Source organism: Canis lupus, unplaced genomic scaffold (genome assembly GCF_011100685.1).
Source record: "Canis lupus familiaris isolate Mischka breed German Shepherd unplaced genomic scaffold, alternate assembly UU_Cfam_GSD_1.0 chrUn_S1566H1755, whole genome shotgun sequence".
Classification (NCBI taxonomy): domain Eukaryota; kingdom Metazoa; phylum Chordata; class Mammalia; order Carnivora; family Canidae; genus Canis; species Canis lupus.
The window spans coordinates 66609-94497 of record NW_023330406.1 but is presented as its reverse complement, the minus strand read 5'-3'; the positions used below and the strand labels follow the sequence as shown (position 1 = coordinate 94497).

At 40.1% G+C, this 27889-nt stretch overlaps 1 protein-coding gene across 1 annotated transcript; it reads right to left on the bottom strand.

Moving 5' to 3' along the window:
- Window positions 1–251: 251 nt before the first annotated feature.
- On the bottom strand, window positions 252–27887 carry LOC119878379 (putative ankyrin repeat domain-containing protein 20A5). Its single transcript, XM_038589006.1, has 5 exons — window positions 27307–27887; window positions 22572–22686; window positions 22242–22415; window positions 551–644; window positions 252–337 (listed from the first exon to the last, which is right to left on the bottom strand). Exons 1-5 carry the CDS (start codon window positions 27561–27563, stop codon window positions 252–254), a joined length of 726 nt encoding a protein of 241 aa, XP_038444934.1. The 5' UTR covers window positions 27564–27887.
- Window positions 27888–27889: the final 2 nt, after the last annotated feature.

Here is a 27889-nt window from a genome sequence, read left to right as displayed (position 1 = left end):
ATTCATGAGAGACACAGAGAGACAGACAGACAGAGAGAGACAGAGACAGAGAGAGGCAGAGACACAGGCAGAGAGAGAAGCAGGCTCCATGCAGGGAACCTGATGTGGGATCCCGGGACTCCAGGATCATGCCCTGGGCTGAAGGCAGGCACCAAACCACTGAACTACCCAGGGATACCCTGCTCTTCCTCCTAAAAAAATTCTCTCATTTGACCACCTTCCACTATAAAGCGTTGCTTATATTCCTCCATTTACTCCCTGTACTCTCTGCCATTCTCATCATTCCCTCTTTGCTCTTTTCCAACTATTTCCAGGCATTCCTTAGGTCTTGGAATACCTGGAAATGGAACCAGTAATTTAGCTCCTTTAGCCGTACTCTCAATTTAATCTGCAGCTGACACCTGATAAAATATAGAACTCACCTCCTTTTTTCATCTTTCTCCTTTCTATGCATGTAATAGGTGATTTTCTTTGGAAATTAGGATACATGAGAATTTCTGTTTTAAATCAACATTCTGTCAAATGACTTTTTATAAAATACAATTCTTACCTTCTACTTGTTCACTGAATATACTTTGCCCTTGTTGATCTGCAGCTCCAGGTAAACAATCAACAGATTTCTTTGGAAGTCTTGCAGAAATACTCTGTTAAAATTAACATCAATAATGAGTTGCATAAAGATTTCCAAATCCTTTTCTAAGAAAATATTCAAATGTTCTACTTTAATCACAATCATACAAATAAGAAAAGCATGTATTGAAAACCAACACATTTAAAAACCTCATCTATGCTATCTCAATTAAGTGCACCTTTTCATCTTCATTTGGCCATTAACTCTAACTGAACATGGAAGGCCAGAGTAAATATTTTCACAGACAAGAAGACTGACTTATAAGTACATTTCAACAAGGAAATAACAAAACACCTAACTCTACGTTGTATTTTCCACCAGGATAAAAGGACAGTAAAACTATTGAAACAAATTCTTTAATAAGTACATTTGCTATAAATTTAAACTGTTCCTAATGGCAGAAAGTTTTTTAGACTTAAAATAAGATACTTGGCATGATAAGAAACCTCGGAGTACATCATGTTGAGTATAAACAGAACACTGTGGTAGCTGCTGCTTCATTTAGATAAACAAAGGCTTGGAATTTTCATTGGTAGGAAAAAATGGTTGAATGAAATGGCAAAGTAGGAAGAAAAACTTTTCTTGAAATTATGTCTAAATAATATCAAAAGATTTTAGATATAGGTATGAAATGCTTCAAAAAGTATAGTAAGCTTTCAGAAAGGAAGAATAAGAACATTCATTGAGGGCAACCCTGCTGGGACCCCTCTCACTCCTAAGAGCTTTCTCTGTATCTTTACTGAATAAACTTCTTTCATTTTACTCACACACACAAAAAGAACATTTACTGATTAATCACCTAAACGGTACCAGGCATTTGTTTTAGTACACAGTTTCTTTTCTACACACAAAAATAACAATGATTATAACAATGGAGTGGGTCTTCCTGCTTCCCGGTCATTTCTAAGACATTAGAGTAAAAGGAACAGATGTGTTCCATGGTCTCTCTGTCCAGAATGTCCTTCTTCAAGACATTCTTGCGACTGATCCTTCCCACCCGTCACTTGGCAGCTCTGGCACACTCAGAGAGACTTTTTCTCACTACCAAAATTCCACTCCCATTCGCATCCCCATCCTAACTACAAATGCCTCCAATATTCCCTAAACTAACGTTTCCATTTTTTTTTTTTACATGAAATGCTTACAGTGACTTATAATGGATCAGAGTTTCCTTATTTTTCTGCTCCTACCACTACAACCTGTACAGCCTGGTCATAGTTAGTATTCAGTAACATAAATGTATTTAAGGTCGAAACACTGAAAATCATCTCACTGAGGGGGTGCCTGGGTGGCTCAGTCAGTTGAGCATCTAAATCTTGATCTCAACACAGGTCATGGGTCTCAGGGTCGTGAGATCGAACCCCACATTGGACTCTGTGTTGAGCATGAAGCAAAGTTAGGATTCTCTCTCTCCCTCTCCCTCTGCCTCTGCTCCTCCCCGCCCGCTCACATGTGTGTGTGCACTCTCTCTCTCTCTCTAAAACATAATCATCATCCTCATCTCACTGAGAAGGTCTAAGTACCAAATCTTGAAGAATGCAAGGGCTGAGGGTGTTGATGGCCAGACAGTCAAATATCCACAAATGACTTTTGATTCCCCCAAAACTTAGCTACTCATCTCTTATTTCCTACTTTAAGAGCAATTAGACTTAAAAATAGGAAACGTATATATGAAAAACCAAAACATTTCAATAAAAGACTCATATATATGCTCTCTAGATCTAAGCTACTTCTTAACCCTCATTTGGCCACTGAGCATGGAAGGTCAAGTAAATTATAACCTGATGTTGACCTTACCAATAACCGAAAGGCAATGAACAAGCTTTGTATATTATATGTACTATACACTGTATCCTTAAAATATAAAGAAAAGGTTATTAAGAAAATCATAAGGAAGATAAAATATATTAAGAAAATACTTATCGAGAAGCATCTGTAAGTGGACACACAGTTCAAGCCCATCTTGCTCAAGGGCCAACTGTACACCTACACAATGTCTCTAATCACAGGCTACTGAAACTTAACATACCCCAAATTACAAATACACCTGTCCACTCTAACTTTCCCATTCTTTTCTTAACACTTGCTATTTTACTGTCCTTCAGAAATCTTCACATTTAAAAACCATGCCCTCTATATTTAGTAAGTCACTCAAATACTGCTGTGATCATTTTTTGTCTCATATTTCTAGAGCATTCTTTACAGCTCACAAAGTGGGTGATCACCTTTGTTACCACATTTGGTCATGACACACACCCAAGGGGTAAGTATTAGTATCATTTTTATGAATGAGGTCACTGACATTCAAACAGGTTAAACAAGTTTTTCTGAGATCCCACAGCAAGTAAGTGACAGAACCAGGATGGTAGCACATCTTTTGACTTCAAATACAGTGCTCACACCATTGTAGAGCAGCTGCCTCTACTAAGACATAGGCCCGTTTTACCTTCTTCCATAGGTGTCACCATAGAATAGGTCATCATTACTTTATACTATGTTACTATAAGTAGGGCAGCCACAAAGATACTCAATGCATGCTATTTTAACTATCCCAAATGTTTTTACCTTTTAAAGTACCACTAAATCATGGGGACCTCGATGGCTGAGTCAGTTCTGGGATCAAGTCCCAAGTCATCAGCCTCCCTGCTGAGGGGGGAGCCTGCTTCTTCCTCTCCCTTTGTCTCTTACCCCGCTCATGCATGTGTACTCTCTCTTAAATAAATAAATGAATGAATGAATGAATGAATGAATGAATGAATAAATAAATAAATAAATAAACTCTTTACAAAAATAAATGAACAACGTACCACTAAACCACATTGTTATTATACTCCCACTGCTCCTTGTAGATCTACCTGACAATCCAAATACAATACTTTTAGGGTGCCTGGATGTCTCCGTTGGTTGAGCATCCAATACTTGGTGTCAACTCAGGTCATGATCTCATGGTCATGGAATCAAGCCCTGTGATGGGCCCTGCACTCAGACTGAAGTCCGCTTCAGATTCTGTCTCCTTCTCCCTCCCACTCACTCTCTCAATAAATAAATAAATACATAAAAGCTTTTAATAAATCTTTACATATATAGTTAATATATAAATTATGATACTATACATTATGCATAATACACAAACTATATATAAATGTGTTTTATATATAAAATAGAATATGGAAATTATATGATACACATATATGCTAATAAATTTAATGTATAAACATAATATATATGATTTATACTTCTAAAAAACTATAATCCAAACTCTGTCTAGATTACATTAGAAGTTTTGCACATCCATACACACCACAGAATCATACATTTCACCATAGGTTGACCTAGAGTTTTTCTTTAGCTTTTTAGATAACTTTAAAACCCAAACTTGGGATATCTGGGTGGCTCAGTGATTGAGCATCTGTCTTCAGCTCTGGACGTGAACCCAGAGTCCTGGGATTGGGTTCCGCGTGGGGCTCCCTGTGTGGATCCTGCTTCTCCCTCTGCCTGTGTCTCTGCCTCTCTGTGTGTCTCTCATGAGTAAATGGATGAAATATAGAAATAAAAAAAGATTCCTTAACACAATTTTTAAAAAGATTTTATTTATTCATGAGAAACACACACACACACACACACACACACACACACAGAGGCAGAGACACAGGCAGAGGGAGAAGCAGGCTCCCCATAGGGATCCCAATGTGGGACTCAATCCCTGGACCCTGGGACTGTGCCCGGAGCAGAAAGCAGATGCTCAACCACTGAGCCACCCAGGCGTCCTGATTCCTTAACACTTCTAAGCTCAGTTTTCTGCCATACTACCACACACCTTTCACTAAGTTAAGCTTGCAAATTAGCAGAACTCTATTACTATATTTATCACATAATTATCAATTACAGGTAAAAGGTATAAGGAATTTATTTTTATGGGCAAATGCAGACATGATATTTATTTTTATTTTTTATTTTTTTAAAGAATTATTTATTTATTTATCTATGAGAGACACACACACACAGAGAGGCAGAGACATAGGCAGAGGGAGAGGGAGAAGCAGGCTCCATGCAGGGAGCCTGATGTGGGACTCGATCCCGGGTCTTCAGGATCACACCCCGGGCTCCAGGCGGCGCTAAACCACTGCACCACTGGGGCTGCCCAGACATGATATTTTAAAATAATAAGACGGTACCTCAGAATCCCAAGGTGAACTATCTTCTCCTCGTCCTAAAGCTGATATCCTATCTGTAAAATATAGTCACAAATACATTAATGAGAACATGTATTACTATGAATTCTAAACACATATACAAGCGCATCCACATTCACAAATATTTCAATAAAATAAAAGTAATAGGAGATAAGATTTTCAGAGGGATGAAACATTTTCAGGAAGAAAAAGTTCACAGTAGTTTGCGATACTTAGATAGTAAAAGAAAAATAACTTCGTGAAATGAAGTGGATAACATATTTGGATCTACATACTTTCATATTGTTTTTTACTAGCACGTAAGCATAGAAAAAAACTCATAGAGGTTCACTAACTTACCACTCATATGATTTTTGTGTGCTCTATCAGCAGAAGTCAAATTGTCATTAACTGCTTGCTCTTGTGGAGGACTTTCAATAATATCAATACCATTGTCCTTTTTTCCAATTGCCGGCTTCGTTGCTCCTTCCTATAAGAACACCACCACCACCACCACCACACACACACACACACACACACACACAAAACAGCTTCAGAAAACATCATATTAATCCACCTACTCTCTCACTCCTCAAAAAGACAAATATATACTGTATCTGTCAAGTCATAGGCACTATCCTGGGAGAAGCTGGAAATATAAATAAAAGAGGGAGTCTGCCTTATATGCTACTAGGGGGACAGATGGACAAAAACAAATAAGAACAGAAGAGGATCATTGTCTAGTTCTAGAAGTGAAGTGAATAGAGTTCAGTGAAGGCACAAGGAGAAAAATGTTGTATATGGGAAGCTCAGGAAATGCTGCAAAGATAAGGCTTATATCTTGAAAGACAAAGTATACAAGGAGTGTGTGAAGGGCATTCTAGCAAAGGTAGAACGATCAAAAGGATGAAGTAGGAAATAACATAGTAAGTGACAGTAGCTCAGAATGTGGCAAAACTAGGACACAATTATTGGGAATGGGATAAAGAGATATAATTGGAAAATCAGGACTGAACTGAAAAAGACAGAGTCATGCTAAGATATGAACTTTCTCCTTCAGGTATTGGGGAATCCACTAAATAAGCAGGAGTTACATCATCACATATATATTTTAGAAATGTCACTCTAGTACCAATGTAAAGATGAACATAAAGGAACCAAAAGAGAAGAGTATTTCAAAATTATAGATGAGAAAGTGAATTATGGTAATAAGAGGTGAAAAATTGTTAAGCAGGTAAAGATACTGCATGTGGTGGAGTGACTGGATGTGGTTTTTAAGATTTATTTATTTACTTTTGGAGAGAATGAGAGAGTGTGTGCCCATGCAGAGGGAGGGACAGAGGAAGAGGAAGAGAATCCTCAAGCAACCTCTCCACTCTGCACAGAGCCAGACACAGGGCTCAATACCGGGACCATGAGATCATGACCTGAACCAACATTAAGAGTCAGATGCTTAACCAAGGGAGCCACCCCAGTCACCTGGATGTGATGTCACCTAATTTTAGGGAAGTTTAGAGTCCAGGATTTTTTTTCTGCTTCAGTGTTCCAATGGTGCTTTATATTACGGTGGGGAAAACAAATGACAAAGCAGATTTAAAAGTCAGGAAGAGCAAAGAGTCAGAAATAATGTCTTCAGTCTGGGACTTCATCAAATCTGAAGCACCCAGGGGACTTATTAAGAAAGTTTTAGATAAATACATTTGGAGTAGAAAAAAATGACAATACTCAGGAAAACCACATGATGTTAAAAAGTCATCTATAAAACATACTAACCTGATATAATTAATGTCAACCTACACAAAACTCTGAAATTTTCAAAATAAAAATAAAAGAAGGAAAAAAAATAAAACAAAATAAAAGAAGGTGGGAAAAACCATGGGATTCAGTACTTCACTTATATACTTCAACATTACTTTCTAGAACAGAAAAAATACTTTTATTAATATACACAAGTAATGAGCACCTGGATGGCTCAGTTGGCTAAGCCAACTTGATTTCGGCTAAGGTCATGATGTCAGGATTGTGACATTGAGATTTACATCAGACTCTACACTCAGCAGGGATCCTGCTTCTCTCTTTCTCTCTGCCCCTCTCCCCACTTCTGAGATAAATAAATCTTTAGAAAAATGCATATATACGTGGGCATGTATTCATTTCTGCACTTTTAAGATAGATACTGAATCCCAGGTTTCCAGGATCAGGTCCTGGACTGAAGGCGGCGCTAAACCACTGAGTCACCCAGGCTGCAACAATATTCCTTATAAAAAAATGAAACTTAAAAGCTAAGATTTAAGTTGTAGAAGAGAAATATTTTAGGGATTACAGAATTTTAAGGCACTTTATGAGAAAAATATAAAACCCCACTTTAAAATTCACATGGTTTCTTATTCCACTGTGAATAGCATACTAATAGCTTTAATTTCCTATCTACACATATAGGATGGTACTTAAAGGCTGGAGAAAGAATCTAATATTAAAATATTAATAATCATGATCATCCAAATTAAAGGTTTAAAGTCTCCAAAGTCATGAATGATTATCAAGCAGGACATAATATTCCATATTCACGGGAGAGAAGAAAAGGCCTTAAACAATCAAATCACTTGTATTTCTGAGTTTCAGATACGAAAGAATTCACAGGTTAAATTTAACAATTTTTGGTGGCACCGGGCTGGCTCACTCACAAGAGTGTGTGACTCGTAATCTCAGCATCTGAGTTTAAGCCCAGCATTGGGTATAGAGATTACTTAAAACAAAATTTAATCTAAAAAATACAAAACAGCGAGTGAAGCCGAGGGGAGCCGACAGCTCCTGAGAAGGCGAGGGGTGTGTGTGCATCCGCCTCTTACTCCTCTCCCTGCAGCCCTCCCTCGAGGCTGGCAACACCTGGGCCCCTCCGCCACCCGCCTGCCTGGGTGGCCTGTCGGGACCTCGCGCCCTGCCCTCGTGGTCGGCGCCACCGCCCCTGCCCCTCATCCCATCTAGGCGCTGCGGCCAGTCCCGCCCCTCCGGCGCCCACGGCCGGGCCCATGTGCAGCAGTGGCAGCGGCGGGGGCAGGGATCGCTTGGGACTCCCCTTCACTGGGTGCGCGGCCCACCCCGTCGCGGGCCTGCCACCTCCCCGCCCCAGGAAGCAGAATGTGATGAACACGGTGAAGGGAAAGGCGCTGGGAGTGGCTGAGTACCTGACCCAGGTCCTCAAGGAATCAAAATTTAAGGAAACTGGTGTTGTCACCCCAGAAGAGATAACTTTCAAATCATCCTGAAAACCTACCAATTCGGTCTGAGATTTAAAGAGAGAACTGAAGTGACACAGTGAGAAAACTCTGCCCTTCTATCAAGTACAACTTGTTTATGGCCACTCTGCACTGAGCAAAATGACTAGAAGGAAAAACTCACCTAAAAAGAAAGAATCAGACACATTCCTCTCCCCCACAGTGTTACAAAATTTGAATTACAATTCAATGTCAGAGAGCCAATAAAGAAGCACAATTATAAAGCTACTGGTGGCTCAAGAAAAAAAGCATAAAGGATTCAAGAGACTTCATGACTGCAGAATTTCGATCTCATCAGGCCGAAATTAAAAATCAATTAAATGAGATGCAATCCAAACTGGAGGTCCTAACGATGGATAACGACGTAGAAGAATGAGTGAGTGACATAGAAGACAAGTTGATGGGATCCCTGGGTGGCACAGAGGTTTGGCGCCTGCCTTTGGCCCAGGGCGCGATCCTGGAGACCCGGGATCGAATCCCACGTCGGGCTCCTGGTGTGTGGAGCCTGCTTCTCCCTCTGCCGGTGTCTCTGCCTCTCTCTCTCTCTCTGTGTGTGACTATCATAAATAAATAAAAATTTAAAAAAAAAGACAAGTTGATGCCAAGGAAGGAAACGGAGGAAAAAAGAGAAAAACAATTAAAAGATCCTGAGGACAGGTTAAGGAAAATAAATGACAGCCACAGAAGGAAAAATCTACATTTAATTGGGGTTCCAGAGGGTGCAGAAAGGGACAGAGGTCCAGAAAGTGTGTTTGAACAAAACCTAGCTGAGAAGTTCCCTAACTTGGGGAGGGAAACAGGCATTCAGATCCAGGAGATAGAGAGATCACCACCTAAAATCAATAAAACCTGCTCAACACCTTGACATTTAATAGTGAAGCTTGCAATTCCAAAGATAAAGAGAAGATCCTTAAAGCAGCAAGACACAAGAGATCCCTAACCTGTATGGGGAGAAGTATTAGGATAACAGCAGACCTCTCCACAGAGACCTGGCAGGCCAGAAAGGGCTGGCAGGATACAGTCATGGTCCTAAATGAGAAGAACATGCAGCTGAGAATACTCTATCCCCATCAAGGCTCCCATTTACAATTGAAGGAGAGATAAAGAGCTTCCAAGATAGGCAGGAACTGAAAGAATATGTGACCACGAAAGCAGCTCTGCAAGAAATACTAAGGAGGACTCTGTAAAAGAAAGAGGAAGTCCAAGGAAACAATCCGTAAAAGCAGAGACTGAACAGGTATCATGATGACACTAAACTCGTATCTATAGTAACTCTGAACGTGAATGGGCTTAATGACCCCATCAAAAGGCGCAGGGTTTCAGACTGGATAAAAGAGCAAGACCCATCGATTTCCTGTCTACGAGAGACTCATTTTAGACCTAAGGACACCTACAGCCTGAAAATAAAAGGTTGAAGAACCATTTAACATTCAAATGGTCCTCAAAAGAAAGCAGGGGTAGCTATCCTTACATCAGCTAAATTAAAGTTTATCCCAAAGACTGTAGTGAGAGATGAAGAGGGACATTATATCATACTAAAAGGATCTCTCCAAAAAGAGGACCTAACAATCAGGATATTTATGCCCTGAAAGCGGGAGCTGCCAAGTATATCACTCAATTAATAACGAAAGTTCAGATATACTGATATTAATACACTTATATGTGGAGACTTGACTATAGTGCTTTCTGCAATCGACAGATCTTCTAAGAACAACATCTCCAAAGAAACAAGCGCTTTAAATGATACACTGGACCAGATGGATTTCACAGATATTTACAGAACTTCACATCCAGATGCAACTGAATACACATTCTTCTCAAGTGCACATGGAACTTTCTCCAGAATAGGCCACATACTGTGTCACAAATCAGGTCTTAAACGATACCAAAAGATTGGGATTGCCCCCTGCATATTTTCAGACCATAATGCTTTGAAACTAGAACTAAACCACAAGAAGAAATATGGAAGGATTTCAAACACGTGGAGGTTAACGACAATCCTGCTAAACGATTAAAGGGTCAACCAGGAAATTAGAGAAGAATAAAAAGATTCCTGGAAACTAGTGAGAATGAAGATACAACCGTTCAAAATCTTTGGGAACAGCAAAAGCAGTCCTGAGGGGGAAATACATCGCAAGACCGGCATCCGTCCCCAAACTGGAAAGAACTCAATGCAAAAGCTAACCTTGCACCTAAAGGAGCTGGAGAAGGAACAGCAACTGAAACCTTCAACCAGCAGAAGAAGACAATTAATAAAGATTCGAGCAGAACTCAATGAGATAGAGACCAGAAGAACTGTGGAAAAGATCAACAAAAACCAGGAGTTGGTTCTTTGAAAGAATTAATAAGACAGATAAACTATTAGCCAAACTTATTAAAAAGAAGAGAGAGAAGACCCAAATTAATAAAATCATGAACGAGAGAGGAGGGATCACCACCAACACCAAGGAAATACAAACGATTTTGAAAACTTAGTATGAGCAGCTTTACGCCAATAAATTAGGCAATCGAGAAGAAATGGGTGCATTCCTGGAAAACCACAAACTACAAAACTGCAACAGGAAGACATAGAAAAGCTGAACAGGCCAATAACCAGGGACGAAACTGAAGCAGTCATCAAAAACCTACCAAGACACAAAAGTCCGGGGCCAGATGGCTTCCCAGGGGAATTCTATCAAACGTTTAAAGAACAAACCATACCTATTCCACTAAAGCTGTTATGAAAGATAGAAAGGGATGGAGTACTTCCAAAGTCGTTCTATGAGGCCAGCATCACCTTAATTGCAAAACCAGACACAGACCCCACCAAAAAGGAGAATTATAGACCAATACCCTGATGAACACGGATGCAAAAATTCTCAACAATATACTAGCCAACAGGATCCGACAATACATTAAGAAGATGATTCACCATGACCCAGTGGGATTTATCCCCAGGATGCAAGGCTGCTTCAACACTTGTAAAGCAATCAATGTGATTCATCACATCAGCAAGAGAAAGAACCAAGAACCACATGATCCTCCCAATAGATGCAGAGAAAGCATTTGACAAAATACAGCATCCATTCCTGATCAAAACTCTTCACAATGTAAGGATAGAGGGAACATTCCTCAGCATCTTAAAAGCCATCTACGAAAATATCGTTCTCAATGGGGAAACACAGGGAGCCTGTCCCCTAAGATCAGGAACAAGACAGGGATGTCCACTCTCACCACTGCTATTCAACAGAGTACTAGAAGTCCTAGCCTCAGCAATCAGGCAACAAAAAGAAACAAAAGACATTCAAAGTGGCAAAGAGGAAGTCAAACTCTCCCTCTTTGCAGATGACATGATACTGTGCATAGAAAACCCAAAAGAGGGCAGCCTGGGTGGCTCAGCGGTTTAGCGCCTCCTTCGTCCCAGCGCCTGGTCCTGGGGACCCGGGATCGAGTCCCGCTTCCGGCTCCCTATGTGGAGCCTGCTTCTCCCTCTGCCTGTGTCTCTGACTCTCTCTCTCACTGTATCTCATAAATAAATGAATAAATAAAATCTTAAAAAAAAAAGACAGAAAAAGAAAACCCAAAAGACTCCACCCCAAGATTGCTAGAAATCATACAGCAATTTGGGATTGTGGCAGGATACAAAATCAATGCCCAGAAATCAGGTGCATTTCTATACACGAACAATGAGACTGAAGAAAGAGAAATGAAGGAGTCAATCCCAATTACAATTGCACCCAGGAGCATAAGATACCTAGGAATATGCATAACCAAAGAGGTAAAGTGTCTCCACCCTCAAAACTACAGAACACTTCAGAAGGAAATTGAGGAAGACCCAAAGAGATGGAAAAATATGCCATGCTCATAGATTGGAAAAATTTCAATGCTACCCAGGGCAATTTACACATTTAATGCAATCCCTATCAACATACTATGGACCTTCTTCAGAGAGTTGGAACAAATCATCTTAAGATTTGTGTGAAATCGGGACCCCTGGGTGGCGCAGCGGTTTGGCGCCTGCCTTTGCCCCAGGGCATGATCCTGGAGACCCGGGATCGAATCCCACATCGGGCTCCCGGTGCATGGAGCCTGCTTCTCCCTCTGCCTGTGTCTCTGCCTCTCTCTCTCTCTCTCTCTGTATCTGTCATAAATAAAAAAAATAAAAAAAAATTGTGTGAAATCAGAAAAGACCCCAAATAGCTAGGGGAATATTAAAAAAGAAAACCATAGCTGGGGGCATCACAATGCCAGATTTCAGGATGTACTACAAAGCTGTGGTCATCAAGACAGTGTGGTACTGGCATAAAAACAGACACATAGATCAATGGAACAGAATGCAGAATCCACAAGTGGACTCTCAAATTTATGGTCAACTAATATTCAACAAAGCAGGAAAGACTATCTACTGGAAAAAAGACAGTCTCTTCAATAAATGGTGCTGGGAAAATTGGACAGCCACATGCAGAAGAATGAAACTGGACCACTTTATTACACCATACACAAAGATAAACTCAAAATGGATGAAAGATCTAAATGTGAGACAGGAATCCATCAGAATCCTAGAGGAGAACACAGGCAACACCCTTTTTGAACTTGGCCACGGCAACTTCTTGCAAGATACATCCCTGAAGGGAAGAGAAAGCAAAGCAAAAATGAATTATTGGGACTTCATCAAGGTAAGAAGCTTCTGCATAGCAAAAGAAACAGTCAAGAAAACTAAAAGGCACCCTACAGAATGGAAGAAGTTATTTGCAAATGACCTATCAGATAAAGGGCTAGTATCCAAGATCTATAAAGAACTTAGTAAACTCAACAGCAAAGAAACAAACAATCCAATCATGCTATGGGCAAAAGACATGGACAGAAATTTCACAGAGGAAGACACAGACATGGCCAACAAGCACATGAGAAAATACTCCGGATCACTGGCCATCAGGGAAATATAAATCAAAACCAGAATGAGGTATCATCTTCCACCAGTGAGAATGGGCAAAATTAACAAGGCAGGAAACAACAAATGTTGGAGAGGATGTGGAGAAAGGGGAACCCTCTTGCACTGTTGGTAGCAATCTGAACGGGTACAGCCACCCTGGAAAACTGTGTGGAGGTTTCTCAAAGAGTTAACAATAGAACTGCCCTATGACCCAGCAATTGCACTTCTGAGGATTTACCCAAAGGTACAGATGCAGTGAAACGCAGGACACCTGCACCCCAATATTTATAGCAGCAATGTCCACAATAGCCAAACTGTGGAAGGAGCCTCGGTGCCCATCGAAAGATGAATGGATAAAGAAGATGTGGTCTATGTATACAATGGAATATTACTCAGCCATTAGAAATGACAAATACCCACCATTTGCTTTGAGGTGGATGGAACTGGAGGGTATTATGCTGAGCAAAATAAGTCAATTTGAGAAGAACAAACATTATATGTTCTCATTCATTTGGGGAATATAAGAATTGGTGAAAGGGAACATAGGGAGAGGAGAAAAAATGAGTGAAAATATCAGTGAGAGTGACAGAATATGAGAGACACCTAACTCTGGGAAATGAATAGGGGTAGTGGAAAGGGAGGTGGGGGGGTTGGGGTGACTGGGTGATGGGCACTGAGGGGGTCACTTGGCAGGATGAGCATTGGGTGTTATGCTAAATGTTGGCAAATGAACTCCAATAAAAAAAAGTTAAAAAAAAACATAAAATGACAAGAGGCAAGCCACTTTATATTTTAAGAGTAAATAATACACAACACTAAACTCAGAGCAGGAAAATTAATTTTACAAGAGAGTACTTTACCTTGGTACCAGAACTTAAGTCCTCATGTTTTGAAGGCCTTGAATCATCAGTATCAGCTTTGCGGGTACGACTTTACAGCAAAAATAGAAAACAAAGACAAGTTCATTTCTTTAAAAAGAAAAATCGAGTAAAAGTCAGCTGTTTATTAATGAAGTTTCTTGACATACGAAAATTTAGCCTCGTTTTGGTTAAGCTTTTATTTTTAATTCTAGTATCCTTAACATACAGTGTTACATTAGTTTCATATATACAATATAATGATTTGGTAATTCCATACATCACCCAGTGCTCATCATGACTAGTGCATTCCTTAATTCCCATCTCCTATTTCACCCATTCCCCTACCAACATCCCCCCTGGTAACCATCAGTTTGTTCTCTATAGCAGTCTTCTTCTTGGTAAATCTGTCTTTTCTGTCTCCTTCGCTCATTTTTATTTTGTTTCTTACATGTTACTTAGGAGTGAAATCATATTTGTCTTTCTCTGACTTACACTGCTTAGCGTAATATGCTCTAGCTCTCACCATGCAAATGACAAGATGTCATTCTTTTCAATGGCTGAACAATATTCCATTGTGTGTATGTGTGTGTATATATATATGTATATAACCACTTTTTATTCACTAATCCATCAACATGCACACTTAGGCTGATGATTGCAAATAATGCTGTAGTAAAAACATGAGGTGCATGTATCCCTTTGAATTGGTGTGTTTGTCATATCTGGGTAAATACGTAGGAGTGCAACTCTTGGATTGTTAGTTTTGTTTTTAACTTTTTGAGGAACCGCCATACGGTTTCCCATGGTGGCTGTCCCAGTTTGCACTTCCACCAAAAGTGCAACAGGGTTCCTTTTTCTCCACATCCTCACCTACACTTGTTTCTTGTGGTTTTGATTTTAGCCATTCTGACAGGTGTGCAGCGCTATCTCATTGTAGTTTTGATTTGCATTTCCCTGATGACGTGTGATGCTGATCATCTTTTTATATATCTGTTGGCCAACTGGACATCTTCTTTGGAAAAATGTCTGATACATTCTGATCATTCTTGACCTGGATTGTGTTTTGGGTGTTGAGATGTATCAGTTCTTTAGATTCTTATACTAACCTTTATCAGATATGTCATATGCAAATGTCTTCTCCCATTCTGTAAGGTTGCCTTTTAGTTTTGTGGATTGATTCCTTCACTGCAAAAGCTTTTGATTTTGATGTAGCCCCAACAGTTTATTTTGCTTTTATTGCTCTTGCCTCAGGAGACATAAAAACAAACAAACAAACAAAAAAAACCTGGCTACAGCTAATACCAGAGAGATCATTGCCTGTGCTCTCTTCAAGGATAAAATGGTTTCATGTGATATATTTATATCTTTAAACCATTTTGAATTTATTTTTGTAAATGGTGAAAGAAAGTGGTCCTGTTTCAATCTTTTATATACCCATTCAGTTTTCCTAGCATCATTTATTGAAGGAGACTGCCTTTTCAAACCATTGGATATTCTTTCTTGCTTTGTCAAAGATTAATTAACCATATCATTATAGTTTATTTCTGGATTTTCTATACTATTCTACTGATATTTGTATCCATTTAATGCCAATACTATGCCGTTTTGATTACTACAGCTTTGTAATATAACTTGAAATCTAGCATAGAGATATCTCCAGTTATGTTTTTCTTTTTCCAATATTGCTTTGGCTATTTGAGGTCTTCAGTGGTTCCATATAAATTTAGTGTTGTTTGCTCTAGTTCTGTGAAACATGTCGATGGATTTTAGTAGGCATTGCATTAAATTTGTAGATTGCTTTGGGTCCTATACACAGTTTAACAATAGGTGCTCTTCCAATCTATGAGATGGAATTCTTTCCATGTCTTTGTGTCATCCTCAGTTGCTTTCACCAATGTTTTCAGAATACAGGTCTTTCAAAATTTGGCCTCTGTGTTATTTTTTTAACACGTTATTTATTTATTTATTTATTTATTTATTTATTTATTTATTTATTTATTTATTATTTATTTATTTGAGAGAGAGAGAGAGAGTGTGTGTGTGTGCACAGTAGGCAGAGAGGCAGGTGGAGGGAGGGGAAAGAAGCAGGGCCCCTGCTGAGCAGAGAGCCCTATATGTGGCTCTATCCCAGTACCCTGACATCATGACCCAAGCCAAAGGCAGTCGCTTATCCGACTGAGCCAGCCAGGCGCCCCTTGGCCTCTGTTTTTAAAAAGGGTTTATCTATTTTGCTTTCACCTCTCCTAACCTGTGAAATGCCCAGTAAAGGCCCAGTTTTAGTTCCCATAACTAAGTGTGACAGGTGAGGAATTCTCTGAAATGTCTGACAGCTAACTGGACAAAAGTTAACCACCATGAATTATCACCTTCCACCTGTCAGAATGGCTAGAATCAAAAACACACACTAAAAAATATTGGTGAGGATGCAGAGACTAAGGAATACTCGTGAGCTGGTGATGAGGATAGAAATTGGGGCAGCCACTGTAAAAAACAAAATGGAGTTTCCTTGAAGAAGTACCAATAGAAATACCACATGATCCAGTAATCCACTACTGGGTACTTACTTATCCCCAAAAAAAGAAAACACTAATTTGAAAAGACATATGTACCCCAATGTTTACTGCAGCATTATTTACAACAGCCAAGATATGAAAGTAACCCATGTCCATCAACAGATGTATAACACACACACACACACACACACAGAGCAATATTACTCAGCCATAAAAAAGAATGAAACCTTACCATTTGCAACAATGTGGATTACCTGGAGGGTATTAAGCCAAGTGAAATAAGTCAGAGCAAAATAGAAAATTACTGTATGATTTCATTTATATGTAGAATCAAAAAAGCAGAACAAATGAACAAACAACCAAAAAGCAGAACCAGACCCATAAGTACAGAGAATTCTGTACTGCCAGAAGGGAAGTGGGTGGGGGACAGAAAAAATGGGTGAAGGAAAGTGGGAGGTTCAGCATTCCAGTTATGGTAAGTCACAGGGATAAAAGTACAGCATAGGGAATATAGTCAATAGTATTGTAACAGCAATATGCAGTAACACATGGTAGCTACACTTGTGGTAAGCATGGGGTAACAACACAGACCTGCTGAATCACTATGTTGTACACATGAAACCAACATAACGGTGTGTCAACTATACTTAAATTTTGAAAAGGAACTATCTACAGATGTTAAAGAACAAATTTATATGTTATTACTTGGAATACTATTCCTGAAGAGATTAAAAGATTAAAAATTATAAAATCCAAGTTTCACAAGTCCTGCCTTATTTACGTCCACATAAACTAGCAAGACCTTAAAAATCATCAAGGGCACTCAGATACCCAAGAAGAGAGACTGCTATAAAAATAGTCCTGATATCTGTGCCTCTATTTCCCCACACACTGCCTAATATTTTCTTTTTGTGAGCTCCCACTCCTGGATCACTCCTCTGCAGGGCTCAGTGGCACTCTCCAACGTTTAAGTCTTTAGCCTGCCAAGGCACAGATTCCCAAAACAAGGAAAGGCTCAAATGACCAAGAATAGGAGCCATTTCCTGCTCCTGGAGAACCAGCTAAATGGAGTCTGAGTCATCCATGCAGTCATCTCAATGTAGGCACCTTACCAACTACCCAAATGAAGCTCCGTTATTGATCTGACAGCTAGTACTACCCCACCAAAACCTACACATACATGGGAAGGGCATCAGAGAATTACGAAAAGAGGTGGAGCGATCACAAGACCCTGTGACCTTGGGCCATACATTTACATAGTTCAGAATCTCCATTCCCCCCATTATTTGAAAGGATCTAACCCGCCTTCTGTAAGGTGGGGTAGAAGTCGATGATGTCCCATTCCTATTTGCTGTAAATACTCTTGCCAGTGGCTCAACTTATTTTAATGTTTCTCAACAGAAACTCTGAAGTAGGGCAGCCGGATAGCCCAGCGGTTTAGTGCCACCTTCAGCCCAGGGCATGATCCTGGAGACCCAAGGTTCGAGTCCCAAGTCAGGCTCCCTGCATGGAGCCTGCTTCTCCCTCTGCTTGTATCTCTGTCTCTCTCTCTCTCTCTCTCTCTCTTTCTCTCTGTGTGTCTCATGAATAAATAAGTAAAATCTTTTTCTTTTTTTAAAGGAAAAGAAACCCTGAAGTATGCTAGTTCCTTCAATTAAACCAACAAAAAGAGGGATCCCTGGGTGGTGCAGCGCTTTAGTGCCTGCCTTTGGCCCAGGGCACGATCCTGGAGACCCGGGATCGAATCCCATGTTGGGCTCCCGGTGCATGGAGCCTGCTTCTCCCTCTGCCTGTGTCTCTGCCTCTCTCTCTCTCTCTCTCTCTCTCTCTCTCTCTCTGTGTGTGACTATCATAAATAAATAAAAATTAAAATAAATAAATAAATAAATAAATAAATAAATAAATAAACCAACAAAAAGAAATGCTGCTCAGGACTCTCTTGAACGCTCTATTTTAATATGCTTTTATAAACAACAACCAATATCTTGTGTTCTTTCTTTGTGTAATTGACCTTTGTCTATCTTGTCATAAACTCCAATATTCTGTCATCATTTCTAAAACTCTTTTTCCTATTCAACCCAGTGTGGTTCTTCTTGAAACATGCCCTCTCCTGCTAATTCCCATCTCGTGTACACTAGACCCACTCCCTATCTTTATATTATGAAATCAAAGATGAGAGAAAAGGGAAAAAATCTAAATTTAAATCTCATTTCTGTCAGTTATCAAATTCAAGTAAGTCACTTTAATCCCTTTTGAGTTTCAAATTCTCCACTTCAACAACCACTTGGTAAGGATGTTAAACATGGGTTACAGCATCAGAGAGTATTTTGATTAACACATCTCTAAGATTCTTTAAAACCCTGAAATTCTATCTGCTTTTCATTTTGTCTTTAGAAAAATGGAGAATCCTTAGCTGCAGAAATGATAAAAAGTAATGGAATAAAAGAAACAGCAAGAAAATTGGAGAAGAAAGTTTAAAAAAAATCAAGAAAAGAGTATAGAAAGGACTTGGATAAAAGCAAAAAAGTCTACAAAAAAAGAAAAAGCTTCACAGAACTTATCAAGGGTGCCAGCCTAAAGGGAAAATTAGACTGAGAAGTCAGTAAATAGACAACTGTTTAGAAATACCCTCTAAATAGATGATAAATTTAATTAACGTTACATGGTCTATACCTAGATTACATATCCTTCACTTTCAGAAATATCATTCATCTCAAGGAGAGCAGACGTCACTATATCTAAGAGCTTGCCTGATTAGGGCTTGCTTATGTAAAAGCTATGGTACTGTGGCCATAGGTAACTGAGATCCACTCCAAAATCTTTGACAGTAAAAACAAGAAACTAGTTACCACTGCAATAATTACCTCTAGCTATCACTAGTTGTGTCAAATATATTAGGAAAATGCTTGGACTTGCCTGGTTCTTAAGAAAACTCTAAATCAGAGTTAACATGTAATGAAATTTGACATTCTGGGATGATCTAAGATCTGTATCTTAATTCCAGTGCTGCTGAGGGGCAAAACATGTATGTGGGAGCCACGCAGGCTAACATTCAAATCATGGGTCTGCTACTCATTAACTATGGAATCCTGGGTCAGTTTATCCATCTCCCTGAACTACAGCTGACTAGTTAATAAAAAGTAGGCTATAACAGCACAGCTCCTTGGTGAAACTATTGCAATGACTAATAAGTAATAAGTAAGACGTATTAAGCACATAATACAGTGTCTAGCCCAGAAGACAACACTCAACAAATCCTTTCCTCTCCACTTCCTTGGTTAACACATCATTTTAAAAAAATCCATAAAAGTCCTACCTGCTTAAAGAGACTTCTTCAGACTTCTTAGCCACTAGTAAAGAAAGCAGGAAAATACATTTTAAGTCAACAATAGAAAAATACAGAATATTAAAACTGTAAGACAGATGATGACTTGTTCAAAAGTATTCCTTTGGGACCACACCTGGAAACCACACTACAGTGGATATTAATTGTACTATTGGTAGGCAGTTAATGCATTAAGAAATCTCATTTTCTCCTCTATATTTACCAATGCAAGAAAGAATTCTAGTTATCAGGATGTGGTACATACAAGTGGATGTTTCTAATGACCATTATTGTAACCAAACCAAACCCTATGAGACTGACAGGAAATGGTATCATTAGCAGAATCATTATCATAAAGTGACAATGGCAAACTTAAATAGCATGATTTTCCTGGACTTCCACTACTAGGAGCAGTTAAAACAGACTATACATATTTAGCTTGAACACAACGGAACCTCTCCAGCTCCTCAGTGGAGACTGCTAAGTTCAGGATGAAACGCCTCATCACAAAGTTCGGCTCGGCTCCGGTCACAATCTTGGGGTCCTGGGTGCAGACCCTCAGGGAGTCTGCTTTTCTCTCTCCCTCTGTCCTTCCACCTCGCTTGTGCTATCTTTCAAATAAATAAATAAACTCTTCTCAAAACCTTTTCTAGAGAAAGACATAAGGCCTAGAAAAAGAACGTTTTATTTTTTTTATTTTTTTTAAATATTTTTTTCTTTATTTATTTATGATAGTCACACAGAGAGAGAGAGAGAGAGAGAGAGGCAGAGACATAGGCAGAGGGAGAAGCAGGCTCCATGCACCGGGAGCCCGACGTGGGACTCGATCCCGGGTCTCCAGGATCGCGCCCTGGGCCAAAGGCAGGCGCCAAACCGCTGCGCCACCCAGGGATCCCAAGAACAACATTTTTTTTTTTTTTAAAGATTTATTTATTTATTTATTCATGATAGACACACAGAGAGAGAGAGAGAGACTGAGGCAGAGACACAGGCAGAGGGAGAAGCAGGCTCCATGCCCGGAGTCTGACGTGGGACTCGATCCCGGGACTCCAGGATCACGCCCTGGGCCAAAGGCAGGTGCACCAAGGGGGGGGGCACTTGTCGGGATGAGCACTGGGTGCTGTGCTCTTTGTTGGCAAACTGAACTCCAACTAAAAAAATTTTTAAAAAGAGGGATCCCTGGGTGGCGCAGCGGTTTGGCGCCTGCCTTTGGCCCAGGGCGCGATCCTGGAGACCCGGGATCGAATCCCATGTCGGGCTCCCGGTGCATGGAGCCTGCTTCTCCCTCTGCCTGTGTCTCTCTCTCTCTCTCTCTCTCTCTCTCTCTCTCTCTGTGACTATCATTAATAAAAAAAATCTTTAAAAAAAAATTTTAAAAAAGACAAAACTAAAAGATAAAATAAGTACATAAACCCAGAGTGTGAGGTGAAAAAATAAATAAATAAAAAAGCTTAATTAAAAAAAAGGAAGGCAGGAAGGAAGAAGTATTATGGTAAGCCTGGGGGGCTCAGTGGGTCAAGCATCTCTCTCTGGTTATGGTCACGATCCCACTCCTGACATCAAGCCCCATGCATCAGGCTACCTGGCTCAGTGGGAAGGCCTCTTCTTCCCCTACCTCTGCCTTTCCTCCCTTCTCATGTTTGCTCTCTCTCATATAAATACAATCTTCAAAAATTAAAAGTGTTGTTATTTAAAGCAGAAGCTTAGACAGTTATTTCAAAATATTTTCATCCAGGAAATGCTTGAGCTTCCAAATATGAAAAATCGACCCTATCTATGGCACACAACAGTGTTTCTGCAAGGGCAGCGACTGAAGGTAATACACGTCAAAGAAAGCACAGGGAGACTGGCAAGTGTGGTCATCACCAGCTCCCCATGCACACCTACCACCCCACTGAGGAAATACATAGGCTGAGCAGGAGCTACTCTCCGGAATGGGAGGCCTCACCGTGGTACCTGGCTGGCAGAGTGGCTACCAGCACAAGCAGATACCACCTGTAGGATGTCATGACCTGATCCCCCTGCTCTCATCTTCTGAACCTTAGGGCCTAGAGCGCCCAAGGCCTATTACAACCTGCTGCTTTCTCCTCCCATTTACATTCACCCAAGCTACTCCTCTGGGTCACGGTCTCCTACTCATCCCCAGAAGCATCCATTTCCTAAGACCCTGCACAGCTTTCGGCCTCCATCATCACCACACTCCCCTCTAGGCCTTCAATCCTTTGTGGGCTCTGAGGGCACCATCTACGCCCAGGCACTAAGGGGAAGATTTTCTTTCTGGGGTGGAAGGGTAGCTAGCAGACAGAATGTTGCCTTTCTTTATGCATTACTTTTCTCTTTCCCTCCCCCTGCCTTGGTTTAGGAGTTGTTTCCATGATGACAGGACCTGCTGTATAAAATTCAATGTCGATGTCTTCATATATGTATGTACCTATGTACAAATATATGTACATATACATGTAAAAAAACCTTTTGCAGCTATATTTATTTATTTACTTACTTAGTTATTTATTTATAATGTCAAATACGTTGTAAAAAACAGTTGACCTGTACCTTGTTTTTGGCCTCTATCTCTCCTTTGTTAAAAAGCAGCTTCTGTGCTATTAAGATATTCCCCTCAAAGGCCGCATAATGGAGAGCGGTGTTTCCCTTGAAGTCCTTAGCATTTGGATCAGCACCTTTTTTGAGCAGAATATCTACACATGCCTCTTCTTGGCACTGGACAGCCTGTCAGCATTACAACGAGAAACAGAATGTAAATTCTGAGAACTTAAGGAAACATGCCACAAGTTTCACCAATGAGTTATGTTTAAATGCAACAAATGTTCATTCCAAGGACTTCAATCCAATCCATCTCAGGCAGACATAGCTGTGACCACCCACCTTCACTAGAGCTGTCCTGTTTTCTCCATCACGGAGGTTGACATCGCATTTCCAAGCGAGCAGGTACTTCACCACATCTACACGGCCAATGGCACAGGCCAAGTGGAGAGCAGTCCTGTGAGCATGAAAGGACTTGTCAGGAAATTACAGTGTACCTTTCCAAAAATTGCGAATTAATTCATGGAATTGTAAATGTTAAATACTATGTTATTCTCATGACTCCAAAACAAAGAATTAGTTTACTTTGGAAGAAAGTACAATATTTATTAGTGATTCTTCACCGCTCTATTAAAAGAGCAGCCTATCTGTTTAGGAAGAGCATGACCTCAGGAGGCAGCTCAACCTGGGTTTCATTCCTACTTAACTCTGTTGCTTCACTGTGACCACTTAGCCTTATCGCAATTTCCTCATCCACAAAATGGGCATAAAAATAGTTATCGCAGGTCGCCTGTCTGGCTCACTCTGAAGAGCATGTCACTCGATCTCGGGAGCCAGGGGTTCGAGACCCCTGTTGGTTATAGAGGTTACGAAACAATAGTAATAATAAATAAAATAAAAGGTAGTTATCTCACAAGACCTCTTGTCGTGATCTTTAAATGAGGATCCATGCAAAGTGTTTAGAATACTAGTTCCTAGCACAAATATTATTATAACTATTACTACAACTTACAAAGACCCACTACAATTAGGTAAAATGATCCAATTATGCCTACTTTGCAGCTACGTTTAAGGATGAGCAAGAATACTCTATTTCAATGATTCCAAGATGCTCATTTTGTCACCTTTTAATATCTCTGACATCGGAATCCAATTTCTAATTCAAAATGTCTAAAACAAACCAAAACAAAAACACAAAATGTCTTAAAACTATAACTGGCATGATTTTTAAACATTTCTTCTTGGTACATAAATAGTGGGGCATCATACAATCTACGGTGTGCCTTAAGTGAAATAATGACATATACAACAGGTCTGTTGCACTTCTAGTCCTATGCTTGGAATTACATTGTTCAAGAACTAAAATAATTTTCAGTAGTTGAAAGCATTTTGAGAAAGGAATAAAAGAACAAAAGAATTTTTTTAAAGCAACCCTTACTTTGATTTTCAAGGAAATTTAAGCCAAAAGAAACTCAGGATTCAAATAAACAGGGAGAGCTCTTTTATTTTTTGGGGGGTCGTGGGAAGCTCATTTTATTAAGCATTTTAATTAATAGAAAATGTTTAGATTCATATAAATCAAGTATTTCCAATTACCAATATTAGTATTTAATATTATTGAAATGTCAAAAGGGCAGGTAAAGGTAATCTTTTACAATTTCTGATTCAGAAATCTTTTTTTGACAGGAAGTTCCAAGGAAAAGCTTCACGTGAGATTAAGTCCTAATACTTCCATTTAAAATTTCTCACCTAGGGGCACACGGGTGGCTCAGTTGATTAGGTGTCCAACTTTTGGTTTTAGCTCAGGATGATCTCAAGGTCATTAAGACAGAGGCCCACATTAGGCTCCATGCTCAGGGTGGATTTTGCTTGAGATCCATGCTTTCTTTCTGTTCCTCCCCTCTCCCATGACCCTCTCTCTCTCTCTCTCTTTTTAGAATAAATACATCTTTTATCATTTGCAAAATAAAATAAAATCTCTCATCTTAGGAGTGCCTGGCTGGCTCAGTCCGTAGAGCATGTGTCCTTAAATGTCCAGCCCCATGTTGGGTAGAGAGATTACTTACAAATGAAAGCCTTAAAATCTAAATAATACATAAAATTTCTCATCTTGCTCTAACTGGGCAACATGGAGTCTTTATTTTTTTTTTATTTTTTTATTTTTTAAGATTTTATTTATTTATTCATAGAGACAGAGAGAGGGAGAGGCAGAGACACAGGCAGAGGAAGAAGCAGGCATCATACAGAGAGCCTGACGTGGGACTCGATCCAGGGTCTCCAGGATCACGCCCTGATCCGCAGGCGGCGCTAAACCGCTGCGCCACTAGGGCTGCCCGTCTTTATTTTTTAAGATTTATTTATTCATGAGAGACACAGAGAGAAAGCAGAGACATAGGGAGAAGCAGGTGCCTCACGGAGAGCCCAATGTGGGACTCGATCCCAGAACTCTGGGATCACGCCCTGAGCCAAAGACAGATGCTCAACCACTGAGTCACCCAGGAGTCCCTGAAGTCTTTTTAAAATTGAAAAGATCCTGAGTATACTATGTCTGCTACATAACCTGCGTTCAGGTTTGTCTGAGAAATAAATGGACTGAAAGAATACATAAATTCATTAGGAGAATATAATAGTGAAAGGGAATAGAAGGGAAGGGAGAAGAAATGGGTAGGAAATATCAGAAAAAGAGACAGAACATGAAGACTCCTAACTCTGGAAAACGAACTAGGGGTGGTGGAAGGGGAGGTGGGCAGGGGGTGGGGGTGAATGGGTGACCGGCACTGAGGGGGGCACTTGACGGGATGAGTACTGGGTGTTATTCTGTATGTTGGCAAATTGAACACCAATAAAAAAATAAATTTATTATTAAAAAAATTCATTTGGAGAGTTCTATAGTTTTTAAAGATTTATCTATTTCTTGGAAAAAGAGAGAATGCATGAGTGCGGTGAAGGGCAGAGGGAGAGGGAGACAATCTCAAGCAGCCTCCCCATTGAACATGGAGCCCGGCGGGGGGCTCAACCCCACAATCCTAAGATCATGACCAGAGCCAAAATCAAGAGTCTAATGCTCAACAAACAGCCACCAAGGCACCAGGAAAGTTCAATATTTTTAAAGAAAACTTTTGTGAAGTAAACTAATACTTTTGAAAGAGCAAGAACATTTATATTTGCTATTTTTAAATTTTTTTTCAGAAGAGATACAACAAAAAATTCTATAAGGTTTTGAAATACCATTTATATCTTTTATTTTTTATTTTCATAAGGATTTAACCAAAATAAAATTATTAACCATTTACTTATTACATGTTATAGAGCTGCACATAATAAAACCATATGTATAGGTCATCCCCCATGGCACAGCAGTTTAGGGCCACCTGCAGCCCGGGGTGTGATCCTGAGATCCAGGATTGAGTCCCACGTCGGGCTCCCTGTAATGGAGCCTGCTTCTCCCTCTGCCTGTGTCTCTGCCTCTCTCTCTCTCTCTGTGTCTCTCATGAATAAATAATATTTAAAAATAAATAAATAAATAAAATAAAACCATATGTATATATTTAATGTATGCATAATACAACCTACAACACAGATAAAAATATTCCCCTTAGTTCTGAAGAGGCTAAAAGTTGTCAGAAAATACCAATCCCCACCCATCAATTTTTTTTAAATAGAAAGAGGGGAACTTAGGTTCAATCAGTTAGGCATCTGCCTTCTGTTCAAGTCATAGAGCGGGGGTCCTGGGATCGAGCCCTACATCATCAGGCTCCCTGCTCCACGGGTTTCTGCTTGTCCCCCTGCCCCTCCCTGCTGCTTGTTTGCCTGGTCTCTCTCTCAAATGAATCGATAAAATCTCTTTAAAGTAAATAAGTAGAAACTATTTTTTGTCTACACAAGATTCATATTCTTGTTCTCCTGGATTAGTTCATTGATAATAAACCTTTCTTAGAATTTTTATATATCTTTCCTATAGAAATCACAGATTTTAAGAAAATGAAAAATCCACTTAGAATCCAAATGTTTGAAGATAACTAATTTTATATTTGCACATCTTTTTGACTAACTCAAAACCATTGTCTGCTTATGTGTTTGTATCATAAAAACAATTTTTCTCTCATTTAATGATCCAAAGTACAGCTTCGCATGTTAATGTGTATCAATTATCTCTGCCACATTCAGTGGTCACATAGTAGTCCAGCCTATGGATACACTGCCATTTACGTATACAGGCCATTAAGTGACTCCTTAATACACTGCTATTGTAAATAGTGCTGAGAATAGCATATTGTATATTATTTATTTCTAATTGTTTCCTAAATATATTTTACATCAATAAGCTTCATGGCTCAAGGAAATACTTATTTTTCAATGTGGTACTTAACCACCAAACTATCTGAAAAGTCCAAAACAACTTAGATTTTAAGCAGTAGTATAAGTAACATCATTCCTTATCTTCACAAAGCTTGAGATGGAAAATGGGATTTTATGCCTCTTTTTAAAAAATATTTTATTTGAAATTAAGAACACCAGCAGAGGGGAGGGGGAAAGAGAAAAGCAGACTCCCCACCGAGCAGGGAGCCTCACCGGGGGCTAAGTCCCAGGACCCAGAGATCATGACCCTGAGAGGTCAAAAGAGGCCAACTGACTCAGCCATCCAGGGGCCCCTATCTCATTCCTTTAATAACTTCCCTGTAAAACGAAGATGTTCTTTTTCTCCTAAACATATGTTGTAAATATTTTGCAAGTACATTCTCTTTTATTTTGTTAATATTACTTTCTGATTCAGAGGTGTTTTTTATGTGGCTGAATCAACCTCCAGAATTTTTGGTTTTTTTAAATATTTTTTATTTATTTATGATACTCACAGATAGAGAGAGAGGCAGAGACATAGGCAGAGGGAGAAGCAGGCTCCATGCCCCGGGAGCCCGACGTGGGATTCGATCCCGGGTCTCCAGGATCGCGCCCCAGGCCAAAGGCAGGCACCAAACCGCTGCGCCACCCAGGGATCCCAGAATTTTTGCTTTTAATGTCATGAGCCCCCTCTACTGCCCGCCCCGCCTCCTCCTGCCCGCCTCAAAAGCCCTGCTACCTGTTCTTCCTGTCCCTTTCCTTTATGTCACATAAAGCGAAATGCAGCAACTCCTCTACGTCCTGCAATTTTTTTGGATCATCAGCGACCACAGCTCTGTGGATTTCCCTGAGATCTTGATACTTGATGTGGTATCCGGGGCCGGGGCTGTGGAAGCTGGAAACAATCATAGGCGGTGAGCGGTCGCTCAGAGGCCTGAGGTTGGAGCCGAAGCGCTGCAGGCCCCACCCATCCTGCGCTGCAGATCTCTTTTTCATAACGAAGCCGAGGCTTCGGTGACACAGGTTTCACCGCCTCTAGTGCGAGACACTCATCGTCAGCAATAAGGCAAGTGGGCCTCGCCTCAACGTCTCAGGGACTAAGCCCAACGACTTAGAATCTTCCTACGCAGAACCAGTGTAACCTAGCAACGCTGCTAAATGCGAATGCGCCTGCGCACCTCAGAAGCTGGCATCCCTGCGCATGCGCACAGAGGGCAGTGGCCAAGGGTGCCCAAAGCATATGTGCGAGGAGGCCCAAGCCTCTCAAATCTCTGAGATCCCCTGAGAGTGGGGCTGGCTTCCCTTCAGAAGTTGGTCGGATG

Bases quoted from the DNA above. Each gene is read 5' to 3' on its own strand.
- LOC119878379 (XM_038589006.1), bottom strand. From the start codon at position 27,563: ATGAAAAAGAGATCTGCAGCGCAGGATGGGTGGGGCCTGCAGCGCTTC. The intron at 645-22,241 runs GTACAGGTCAAC...TAATTTTAACAG, and splicing joins AGATAGAGGCCAAAAACAAG to AGTATTTCTGCAAGACTTCC. The intron at 338-550 runs GTAAGAATTGTA...TTCCATTTCCAG, and splicing joins ATTCAGTGAACAAGTAGAAG to GTATTCCAAGACCTAAGGAA.